Consider the following 12499-nt stretch of genomic DNA (forward strand, 5'->3'; position numbering starts at 1 on the left):
GCTTATTTAGAATTTTCATTTGTTAAAATACTGATTGAGGGTAGGTGCTAGCTCAGAAACACTTTTGGTAATAATGGCTATTTGTAAAATCTAGCTCCTGAACTCTTACTGACAAACAGTATACGTTTATATGGTATGCAAACTTGAACAGAGCATGATACATATTCACCTTGTCCAATCTATGTAACAAGAATAAACCAGGTAACTGACAGAGTAAATGCTCAATAAATATGTTTAATGAATAAAAGCATTCCTACTTCATGTATTAATGCCTGCTTCTATGAGCATTTTGCTACTTTATAATGAGAGTTCTTAGTGGACTGGGAGTCTACTATACATCTTCTATTTAACACCTAACACATTTGTGTAAATGCAAACAGAAATACCACCATCAGATACCTTGCTAAATCTTAGAAAATCATTAAACAAATATTAGTCTAAATCTCAGTTCTAGCCCTGGCTAAAGTGGCTCAGTGGACTGAGTCCCAGACTGGGAACTGAAAGGTCACCAGTTCAATTCCTGGTCAGGACAGGACACAAGCCTGGGTTGCAGGTTCTGTCCCTGGCTGGGGGCGTGTAAGAGGTAACTGATCAATGTTTCTCACACACACTGATGTTTCTCTCCCTCTCTTTCTCCCTGCCTTCGCCTATCTCTAAAACTAAATAAAAATCTTATCTCTAAACATAAATAAAAATCTTTAAAAAATAATAATAAATCTCAGTTCTATTTCCCTGTAACAGTGTTTCTCAAAATGTGGTCCAGGGATCCCTGGGGTCCCCAAAGCTCTTTCAGAGAGTCAGTGAGGTCCTAGGATTCTCCTCATATAATTTAACCAAGACAATGTATCACTACAGACTGAATATATAAGCAGTTATGAGAATGTGTCTTCTATTAAGCCAGACATTAAGCTGAAAATGTAAAATGTTATCCCCATGACTAAACTTATGTCTTAAAATTTTTCTCATACAAATATTATTTCTATTCATGAGTTTATTTTCTAATTAATGAATTTTTCTCAATTTTAATATCAATACAGCAATTATCCATAGGTGTAACCCACGTAACTCACAGCTGTTGAGCATTATCAATAACTTTTAAGATCATAATGGGGTATTGAGACCAAAAAGTTTAACATTCAAAAAGGTAGTATCTAAAATATATTCGTTATATCATATACTTCTCAATTTTGGAAGCTCACAGCATTAAAAAAAAAGTATTTTAATAATCTCATGAGGAATTATCTATAAAATAAAATTTTATTAAATTAGCAAGTGTTTTTTAGATTCCTTACCACGGGTAGATCTGGTAACACAGGACTAAAATCTTCAGAACATCTTTTATTTCCAGATGAGAATTTTGTTGTATCTGCAACTTCACCATTGGGCAATATACCATCTGCAAACCACACTCGCTTCTGTTCTTTGGAACATAATCCTAGATATTCAGTTTAAAAAGTAAAGCATTTTAATTTGGCAACATTGCAATGATTTAATACAAAAAGTAGTCAGGAAATGTTTTCAAAAGCTTTTCCTATCTATTGTCAAGCCCTGCATTCTCAGGGTTGCAAAGGCCTAGAGAAATGGCCTTATGTACCCGGGGTGGAAGTCTTTTTCTAATTCATACAAAGGCAGCATGACCCTGGGAATCACGTGCTCAGAAAAGGAGCAGACAGGAGAGGTTATATCTTAAAGACACAAGGGGGCAGGTTTAAAGCCTATATTATTAAAACTAAGTTTATGAGTATGGAATGGAGACCGAATAAAGTTTAGGGACTAAGACACAGGAAGGAAAAATGGACTAGATCAGAGCAGGGCAGATAAGCAAAGAAAAACATACGAGGAAGAGGCATAAAATGTCTAAAACAGGAAACAGGATCATTTGCACATCAGAGGTCATTTCTTTTAATTTATTTAACAAGAGAAGCATAATATATTTTGTTCTTATATTAAACTTTATTAGTATTTATTAGTATTTTCTCCCATATTTGGAGAAAATAATTAGATAACAGCATAAATATTTTTGTTATTATAAAGCATCTATGGAGGAAGGTTATGAAAGGTGCTGCCAGATGATTTTTGAACAATATAAAACTCAGCCCTGGAGAGGTAGCTCAGTTGGTTAGAGCATTGTCCGAATACGTATGCCAAGATTGTAGGATTCATCTCCAGTCAGGGCACAAAGAGGAAGCAACCAATCAATGCATGAATGGCTGAAACAACAAACCAATATTTCCCTCTCTCTCTCTTTCTCTCTCTAAAATCAATATATAAAACTTTTAAAAAATATGTAAATTTTAAAAGTCAATATATCTACTTCTAAAACATAGTAAACATTGAAAAAACTGGAATCATATATAATTTTTGAAATACAGGTGTATTATTAAATAAGGTACCTTTCTTATATTTGGAATACTTTTATAATTTAGAATGTCACTGCAAGAGAATATATAAATATTTCTAAAAACAAATTTATTCATCTTTAGAACTGTAATATATAACCATACAGAGGTTGGCAAAAGTGGGTTTACAGTTGTTCATATAGAAAAAGACATGCAGGTTATGATTAGAATGGCCTTGTTAATTATATTTCATGTACTCTCAACTGTAAACCTACTTTTGCCCATTCCTGTATATTCTGAATCTCCTTATTTAAGTTATATGAAAAATGGAAAATAGCTATCAAGTGACAGATAAACTAAAGTCCAAAATAATAGTCACAAGTATCTGAATTTGTCTTTAACTGACCATTAAAGTTATTGTCTAGCATGTTACAGACGAATAGTTTATGTTTAAAAATATACAGACTTGATTCAAGACCCTACCTAAAGCACAACAGGTTATAAAAAAGAACAGAGTCCAAAGATTTAAAAAACATTTTTATTATGGTAAAACATACACTTAAAAACAAATTTTTAAGAAAGGGAGATATGCCAGTTCTTTACCTACTGTCTCTCAAACCCAAGCCTACCCTTCTTCACCATGCTCTCGGATGCCAGGGTGGAAGTCTGGAAAGTGCAACTCCCAGACCCCCGTGCTAGTTGGCTCCAGTCTGGTTCCACCAATGACAGGCACTGGCAGGAGATTAGAAAGCGAGAAGAGAAGGAATTCTTTGTTTCCAGTTCCTGCTAGGCTTCCTGAAGCTGTGGCACCACCAGATATAGCTGCATGTCCCGTGATTTTCAGTACTCCTTTACATCAACGCTGGAACCCTCCTTCAATCATCTGAGCACTAACCCTATTAGGCTCCCTGATGGTTCGTTCTATCATTGGCCTGTTGGTGTTCTCCCAGAGGTCACAGCACCAACCACGTGGTACCCCAACCCCTGAATCCCAGGTCTGAGAACCAAGTACCTTCTGGTGCTCTTGCACTGTGCTCCAGTAATATTGCCTCTCACTTTTTGTTCCCCCAGCCGTAGAGGGGTAGTTACTTCCTGCTGTTACTAACTTCTGAGTCACTTGAGCATGCCCTTTTTGCTCTTTCTGACTTCTTATATACATGTGTAACCAGTATCCTGCATAAAATTCCGTCTGATATCTGTCTCTTTCCTCACTAGACCTTGTTGTCACTAGAAATTTTCTATTTTAATAATTTATCTTTAGTCTTAGACACAGCATTTTCTTCTAGTTACCTTCAACACTTGGTTGTTTAAGGGCTGAGATTGGTAATGTAGGTGAAGGTACACTGGATGTTTGGGTCTCCTGTAGAGGCTGGATGGTGGCACATTCTTCAGAATGATTAGATTTGAGGTTAGAACCAGTTGGGCTCATCATCCTTTCAAATGCCTGAGCTATAAAGAGGGAAAAATAACATTAAAATCTCAGATTTTTGAATTTCAAAGTAAAATATGATAAATACTCTATTTTTCAAGTTGTAAAGAGAAAGAAATCAATGGCTTAGCAAGAAAAATAAATGGCACTTAACAAAGATAATGTCCTTACTTTGGCAGCACTCCACTTCAATATAGGCAACCAATTAGTTATTTCAGTATTACTTTTAGCTTACGTTTGATATCTACTAAGAAAATTATTATTTAATGACTATTTTTGCCCTGTGCCCCTCGAGTCCGTTTCTAACATAGTTCACAGTGATTCTTTTAAAGCATACATCATATTACACCATTCCTTTGTTTAAAATCCTTTAATATCCCACGTGAAGTGAACATTTAAATTGTTACAATGGCTCACAAGACCCTACACAGCCTGCACCTCGACCTCCTCTGCCTTCCAGTTACTATCTAACCTCATCTCTCACTACAATTCCACTTGTTCATTATGATCCATCCACCCAGGCCTCCTTGTTTTTCAAGAAGTACTCTGCTAGATTGGGGTGTTTGTTCTCATTTTTCTCTCTGCCTAGAATGTTCTTCCCATAGACACATAGCTTTATTCTCTTACTTCCTTCAAGTCTCTGCTCACAAGTCATATTATCATATTACCTTACTTTGACCACCTTAGAAAAAAATACAGCCTCTTGTCACTAATCTGTTACTATCTATCCCTTATACTCTTTTATTTTCATTTAGGATACTGTCATCTTCTGATATTCTTTTTGCCTACTGTCTGTCCATTTCTCCCACATTCGTAAGCTCCATGAGAACAGGGAGTCTATTTTCTCAGCTGAAGGTCCAAAATGCTAAATGGTACCTGAATACTGCTGAATGACTTTTCATCCAAATAACACAGAACAGCACTGGTAGCTCTCCTTTCAGCTTATCTCCAAACTGATCTGCTGTAAATTCTGCCACTACTGAAACTGCCTTCCTGAAGTGACAGTAAATGATAGCAATCTCATGAAATGGCTTCCCTTAACCAAGTGAAATCCAAACATCTTACTCTGGGTTTCAAAATAATTTCCATTTTGCCCTAAGTCAACTTAACGTGACTCACATGCATGCTGCCTTGAAACTTACAGTCTCAGTACAACTTCCTCATTATCCACAATTTCTTTCTCAACTATTTTTTCTTCTAGTCCTTCATGAAATGTCTCACAACCATTGAGTCATCTTTCTTCTCTTATTTAGTAACATTACTTTAAATGATTTCTTGAACCATTTTCAACCCTAAAGGTGATATTAAAATAAGTTATTTATGTTTTCTGATGTGTATAAAGATTAAGAGAACCATAAATGAAATTACATAAAAGATAACTAAATAGAGAAACCCACTTCAAAATACATTCTTCGATAAACCGAAGCTTGAGTCCAGTACCCTACTGAGAGTCTTTAATGACTCTCTATCTCCTTCCCTTTTGGGTTCTTACAGTTAGAATGTGTTTTAATGTCCACTAAGAATCTGACCTGTGAACTCAAATGTTTGAAACCTTCATAGCTAACAGCGTAAGCAGTTGCTTTCTAGGTTACTAAAACAGTGTAAGAAAAAACAAAACTAAAAGCACTTTAACTTTTTCATAAATGATGGTGATAATAAGGAAATATAAAAAGAGTTATACTCTATTATCTTCCAGAACACAGGTCAACAGCAGGGAGTAAAGCAGCTTACCTCAAGCTAACAGACTCACATCAGAGCTTTTTGGAGAATTGCTGAAAAAATTTATCTTCATTCAAAAGAGAAAAACAAATAATTATCAGGTAGTTATTCTCCTGGCTAACAGGAAGCACTGCCTGAGCTAGTACATGGTCCTGGTCTTTAAAAAGTCCCAAGTAATATTTGCTGGGAATTAAATTGTCAACAAATCTTAGAAAATGCCAAGAAGTACTCAAAAGAACAAATGCATATTGAGGAAAAAAACACAAAACACACACACACAACTGTGAGAACTCAAGACCACAAAGATTATTGCTGATAATGGTAGCTAGCTAGGGAGCCAGAGAAACAATAGGAAACACATACAAACAAAACTCTAAAATTGAAAAGGGAAAAAAATATGAGACAAAAATGTACAAATAGTGTGGCAGTCCTATAAATTTTATCTATGAAGTCATAGATATTACTACCTTATCTTTTATTACCATTTTAGGTTGTAACTTTCTAAAGGATGCAAACTATTATCTTGCCTTGTGCTATTAATATATAAGATTAAATACTACTTATTGGTAGGTATTCAGTAAATGTTCAGATTAAGATGATGATGACAATAATGATGATGGCAAAAACAATAGGCAGATGAAATGCAGCATTTAGGGACTTGGTACCTGTTAAAAGTTAATGAACTGCCACTCCAGAAATTGAATGCTTCCTTTCCAGACTGGTAGTATTAATTGTGACAGTGGAACAAAAAGAAGAGAAACCAAGCCTTGGGATGTCCCACCTAAGCCAGATAAGTCAACACTAGGTCCTCGCCTTAAGGAAATAAAGAAGTTTATCTTTGTCACAATCCAATTGTTTTTAAGACATATTCAATTACTTAAAGAAAATATGTCAGGTTACTACTCACCTTTACTAATGGTTTCATAGCAGACCACACATACTCTGGCTTCCTTTTCTAAGTACTGCAGCTTACACTTCCTATTACAACAGACACCACAAAATACCTATAAAGAATAAAATATCATATTTGGTTCTGTTTCAAGCATACTTATACCTACTGGAGGTAGGGGGAGGGGAACCCAAAAACCATTTTTCTGATTATATAATTTTTCTAATGACTATAATGATAGGTAGTTATTAAAATGGTTTTATCTTTTACATAAATGAGGTTTCCCCAATTTAAAAATGTATCTCTAACAAGGGGAATTCCTTTAACTCAATTCTGTTCATTGGAAGGCAACAAAAATTTTCTCTAATGAGTAAGTTTATAATTTAAAATACTATGATTCTTTATTCAAAACTTTTAAAAGTAGAGAATCGTTATTTTTCTGAAAGAGAGTAGAGTTGATCTCACAGCAACGTATTGATGACAAATGCTGAATAACCTGACCTGACACCAGGCTAGAACCACACAATGACACTTCATTGTGGAATGAACTTAATAACCTCCCAGATGTCCCAACATCCCTAGTTCCCCAATGAAATGGGGAGAATCAGACTTAGCTTATTTTTGCCATTTAGAAGCAATTAGGTGTATTTTTTTCTCTGTACTTTCTCCCTTAAAAGTCTTAAACATTCCTGTGGACACTAAAGCAGTATTGTTCTCATGATCAACTGTTTGCTGGAACAATGGTTTAGTCCCTTCCCTTTTCATGTGTTTCAGGCAATTCAACAGTCTTCATATAATTTTTTTATGATTTGCCATATGAAATATCTACTTGGAAGACTAAGAATAAAACTGCTTCTACCCCCCAAAAAGAAAAAAGAAAAATGCTGAATAAAAAGTGCAATGTTATTTCTATAGCCAACTCTCAAGTTTACAGACAATTAAGGCGTCATAACACAAATGAGGTCAGCTTCACTGTTCTGATCGTTGTGTAAGCAAATTTGCTTTTTCTTTCAGTGTTTACCTGACCACAACACTAGCTGCAGAGTAGTCTTAAAATTAAGTATTCAAGGACAAACAGGAACTGGCCGAATTTGGGATATCTGATGTGTTAATGTGAGACAGATAAGGGCATGTATTCTTAGATTTCACAAGAATTAGTTATCACTGTTCCTCGTTTTCCAGTACATAATACCCGTGATGACGTGACATTTATTCAACTCTCAAACAGGCTATAAAATGACAGCGCTTTCTATATTCCATGTAAGTGAAAAACAATGATTTTAAATTAACTGAATCTTTTAATCATCTATTAATGAGCTCTTGTCACATAAAATTTCATTTAAAATGTCTCAAAAGAATAAAAGACTCAAAAATTTGTATAACTTACTTTCCCACATGCTCGGCAGTGGTGCCGCCGTTTTGTAAAAGTAAACTTGACTTGGCAGTTCATACAGTTTGGAGCTTCTGAATCAGGAACCCAGGTAGGTTGTTTCTGGCCTAAAACCAGGCCTTCTCTGCAAGTGTTTGCAGGTAGAGATTCTTCGTTTGCAGCTACAAGACTGGATCCACCATCGAAATTACTTTCTATATCAATGTAATTAGAGTTGAAGCTAACCTGAGGGTCAGTTGTAGTATCTGCTGTACAAGAGGTTAGAGCAGTGGTATCTGTTATGCTGGGCTCACCTTCAGGCATATTTGGAATATCTGACTTATTTGGATCTTTTGAGCTCCTTTTTCTTGATGAAATGTTAAACAACTGCTTAGGTCTGGCCCCTCCAACATGAACAGATTGACTGTTAAAATCAGAGACTGACAATTCATTTGTAATCTCAGATTTACTGGTAGATAACCCTTGTTCAGTTGCAATTGTACTTTTTTCCCCTAAAGAAAGGCCACCATTTTCTGCTGTATTTTGTTTATCAACTGTTTCACAAATCATATTGCTACCAGGACTTTCCCCAGTAGCTCCTGCTTCAGCATTGAAGTATATATTACTGATGTTTGTATCATCTAGTCCTTTCATATCTATCTGATTCATTTGAAATTTTGAGTCATTTACATTTTCTTCAAACGACTTTATGTTGCTGGTCTGAAGATACTGTTCAGTCAGAAAAGCATCAAGTTCAGCATCACTAACTAGTGTGCCACTTTTCATGCCTTCATCAATATTAAAGTAATCTAGGTCTTGTCCACTGATATCATTGCTTAAAAAAGTGATACCTTCACAATAATCAGAAGACTCTGGAGCATTAGCACCAGAAAGCTCCATTTGAGATTCTGCCACAATAGAAGAACTGGTGTTATCAGAATAATCCAAAGAGTCAATTCTGATTACTTTCTGGTCAGGATCTATCTTTCTGTCTCCCACCTTTTCAATTAATGGCTGATGAAGTATGTTTTTACATTTTTCCTGTTTCAAAACATCAGTCTCCTTCAATGGTTCCCCACCTAGAACAACACCCTTCTGTATTTCTTCATGCACAGTCACTGTTTCTTGTATGTTATCTTTATGTTCATCCTGATGTAAACAATCATCATGCATTTTACTTTCAATTAATGATCCACACAAAGACCCATGTACTGGAAGACAGGACAATGAGGAGTACATATCTTCATTTGAAACACGTAAAGTTGAAGAGGAATCTTGGATTACATCTTTATCATCTTTAAGATCTAAATTTGAGTCTTCTTTTGAAGACTGTTTTATAAATACAGCAGTCCTATCTTCTTGGAAGAAGTCAGGTAATTTGAAATTTTCATCTCTTGAATTTGAATCGTTTAAGCATAAACCTTCATTTTTTGGAAGACTGCAAGGCAAAGCATTGGGGCTGTCTCCTTCTTTTAAGCATTCTGTAGCAGCTCCGACTGCTCCATGTACCTCATCTTTTCCCACACAACCATCAGCTTTTACTAATTCACATGACTGGGGCTTGTGCTGTAGGTTGTCTTTGGCATCAAACATTTCAGAACTTTGTTGAGTCAAGGCAGATGGCAAGTTCAAATCAACAACAGGTTCTAACTGGTTAGAGTTCTTTATATCCTTTAAATTTTCTTTTCCACTGTAATTACATGAATCTGAAAGTGCTGTATCTACATTTATATTCAATTCTTTAGTTTCACTGATTTCTCTATTTTGTAATTCACAGTTGATATCATTTTGTTCCTGTCTGACAGCATTATTACCATGGTCTGTTGATGAAACACAAAGAGTTTCTGACACTGAAGATAAATCTAATCCAGTCAAAGAATCAGCACTAGACTTAAAACCGTCTGGCAATAATTTTTTAATATATTCTTCATTATTAGTTACATGAACTAAGTTACCCATGTCACTTATCAGATCACAGACAGGTTTACTACATCGTCCCATATATAAAGGCCGGGTTTCATCTGAAGTGCCACCATCCACAGAAGAAAGAAGATCAAGTCCTGTTACATTTTTTTCATTTGGTATGGAAGTTAGTCCCTCATGTGTTTTTTCATTCAATGAAACCTGATTTGTCTCATAGCGTATTTCTGATGAAGCACAACAATTAATGCATTGTTGATCTTTTGGTAGTGGTAAAGTTAACTGTGAGGAAGCCAACTCTGAAGAAACTGAACAGTGGTTATAATCATAAGCATTTTGTGCATCTTGGAGACAATCTTGTTCATCTAATTGAAATAAAGACACAATGTTATTTAGGAGAATCAAATCAAAATTATTATAAAGATGTTATGTTTTCTAAGACTTCCAAACTAACTAAACTTTTTTTAGAGATAGCTTACTGTCTTCAAAATAGTAAAAACTCCAAAATTATTTTTATTTGGATTTAAAGTACTTGAGGTTTCACTTTTGGCTGTAGATATTACAAAGTGATACAAATTCACTCAAAATAACCTATAAAAACCAAACTAAGTAACAGCTGAAAAACAATCTAACTTTTTTGTTCCACCCTCCAGTTTCCTAGTCTTCATTCTAAGATGAGGAAAATACCATCTCTCATAGTAATGAAATACCAATTATGTAAAGCTTTTGAGTTACTTTTAGCTGGTTCATATGTTCGTTTCAAAGGTGTTTCTTTTAGCTATATTAGTATCTGGAGAGAAACTTCTAGTTATCTTACTTCTATTTCTGCCTATTGGTTCCATTTAGTATAAGAATAAATGGATATATTATAATGAAATAAGTGGATCTTTTACAGAAGATAAACCATGTGACCCAAAATTGAAACCAAATTTTGCTAAGAGTACTCTATATCTGAGATAACTGAATTAAAGACATTTGTAAATTTCATTAGTGACAAAAATGAAAAACCAACAAACCTGGATTCTGTTCAAAATCATCAAGGAGTTTGTCCAAGTCATTGACTGCTGCTTTAAAATAACTGTCCATCCTACTTGTAGACTTACTCAGAATTTAATTCTTGTATACCTAGAAAATAAAAAGTATGATAGTTCATTAAATTCTCTAACATATAAGTATTATACCATATACTGTATGCCAACATACACAGTCAGGATATAGACACAAAATTTATGAGTATTGCTTTGAGGAATCTATAATTTAGTTGGGGAATCTGCCTCTATCTATACAAAAAAAAGTGACATGAAAACCAACTCTAACAACATAATATGCAAAAATAAACTATTACAAATTTTAAAACACATAAATAACTCACAGATCAAAGAAAAATTCTTAATTGAAAGCCAAAAATAATTGTAAATACCATATATCAAATAATATAAGCATACTACATGCAGATAAAAATACTGCATATAAAAGCTTGTGAGACTCAGCAAAAGCGGTACTTCAACAGATGCCTAGGTCCTTAGATTCTTATACTATTATAGAAAAGACTGAAAACTTACAAGCTAGGAACAGAAATTAAAGAAATAGAAAACAACCATACAGAGAGAGATATAAGAAAACTAAAAGATAGTTTTATGAATAAAGTAGATGAACCTCTCATCTGTGGCAGGAACTCCACCAAGTGAACCTGAGACACCCTGAAGGAATCTATCACTGACCAATGGGATAACATGAAAAGAACACAGAAAACAAGTTGAAGAGCTCCCACTGGCTTAAATGGGAGAATTGGACACCAAATAAACGAAGATTGCAAAGGACTGAAGAAAGCAAATCAAATAGATGAAACAACAAGAGGTCATAATGATACTAAAAGCATAAACAAATCAACCCACCCATTGGAGGGATTCTAGGGCACTAACTCATTACTCTGAAATTGATTCATCAAAGGAGAAAGAGCCAAGAATTTATCCTGCCCTTTCTTTACAAAATATGCTTTACGATAACAGATAGTTGCTGAGGGAAAGTTCTTTCGATAAGAATGCCAGCTACTAAATATAGAAGGATCATTAAAAATCATCTCTTTGTATTCCCTAATACAACAAATGGACTAGGCAATGGATATCATCAGTGCATGAAATTTAGATGAAAGGTTGGAGGGTAAACATAATGGTGGGGCCAGTCCAACACATCTGGCTCCAGTGATCAATTTCACCATCAATAAATATGGACAAACCGAACACATGCCTCACATGGAAGATACAGCACCATGTAAAAAGTATTCCTGCTTAAAAAAAAAAAGTGAACCTGAATCTAATCAAGATTTTAGAACTAAATACATGTTTACTGGAAATTCAAGAACAGAGGGACATGTTAAATGACCCCAAAGGAAAGCAATCAGCTAAATCCAGCAGGTGGAACACTCTGCAGCAGTGCTCCTCAAACTGTCTGTGGTGAATGACCTTTTCTCTTTTCACCTCCAATCTGTTACAAACTGTTAGTTTTGTAAAACACCGTAAAGCAATACAAATTGTGTAATAATACATCCAAGCAAAAAATATACACTATTAAGTACACTTGAATGGTTGCCTAGAGTGAGGAACGGAGTAAGAAATGAGGGATAAAAGACAACAAACATGGAAGAAGACCTGACTTGGGATGGTGAACACACAATACAATACACAGATGATGTATTACAGAATTGTACACCTGAAACGTATATAATTTTATTAACCAATGTCACCCCAATAAATTCAATAAGAAAAAAAAGGCAACAAATGAGAGCGCTTTACAAAGAGCACTTAACGATAGTTGCCATAAGGACACTTGAGGTC

General features: G+C 34.8%; 1 protein-coding gene across 4 annotated transcripts in view; it reads right to left on the minus strand.

Annotated features, from left to right (window-relative positions):
* The window catches only part of ZFYVE16 (zinc finger FYVE-type containing 16), a 50479-nt gene that overhangs the window by 23636 nt on the left and 14344 nt on the right, over nucleotides 1-12499 (minus strand). For all 4 annotated transcript variants that reach the window (XM_045197845.3, XM_045197844.3, XM_024563524.3 and 1 more), the window contains 5 exons: nucleotides 10682-10790; nucleotides 7764-10030; nucleotides 6395-6491; nucleotides 3630-3788; nucleotides 1293-1435 (listed from right to left, as the gene is read on the minus strand). In XM_045197845.3, coding sequence (XP_045053780.2) covers nucleotides 1293-1435; nucleotides 3630-3788; nucleotides 6395-6491; nucleotides 7764-10030; nucleotides 10682-10751 — 2736 coding nt within the window. In that variant the 5' untranslated portion in view covers nucleotides 10752-10790. The remainder of the gene's footprint in view (nucleotides 1-1292; nucleotides 1436-3629; nucleotides 3789-6394; nucleotides 6492-7763; nucleotides 10031-10681; nucleotides 10791-12499) is intronic.

The sequence above is a fragment of the Desmodus rotundus genome, chromosome 1, assembly GCF_022682495.2.
Source record: "Desmodus rotundus isolate HL8 chromosome 1, HLdesRot8A.1, whole genome shotgun sequence".
NCBI classification, from domain to species: domain Eukaryota; kingdom Metazoa; phylum Chordata; class Mammalia; order Chiroptera; family Phyllostomidae; genus Desmodus; species Desmodus rotundus.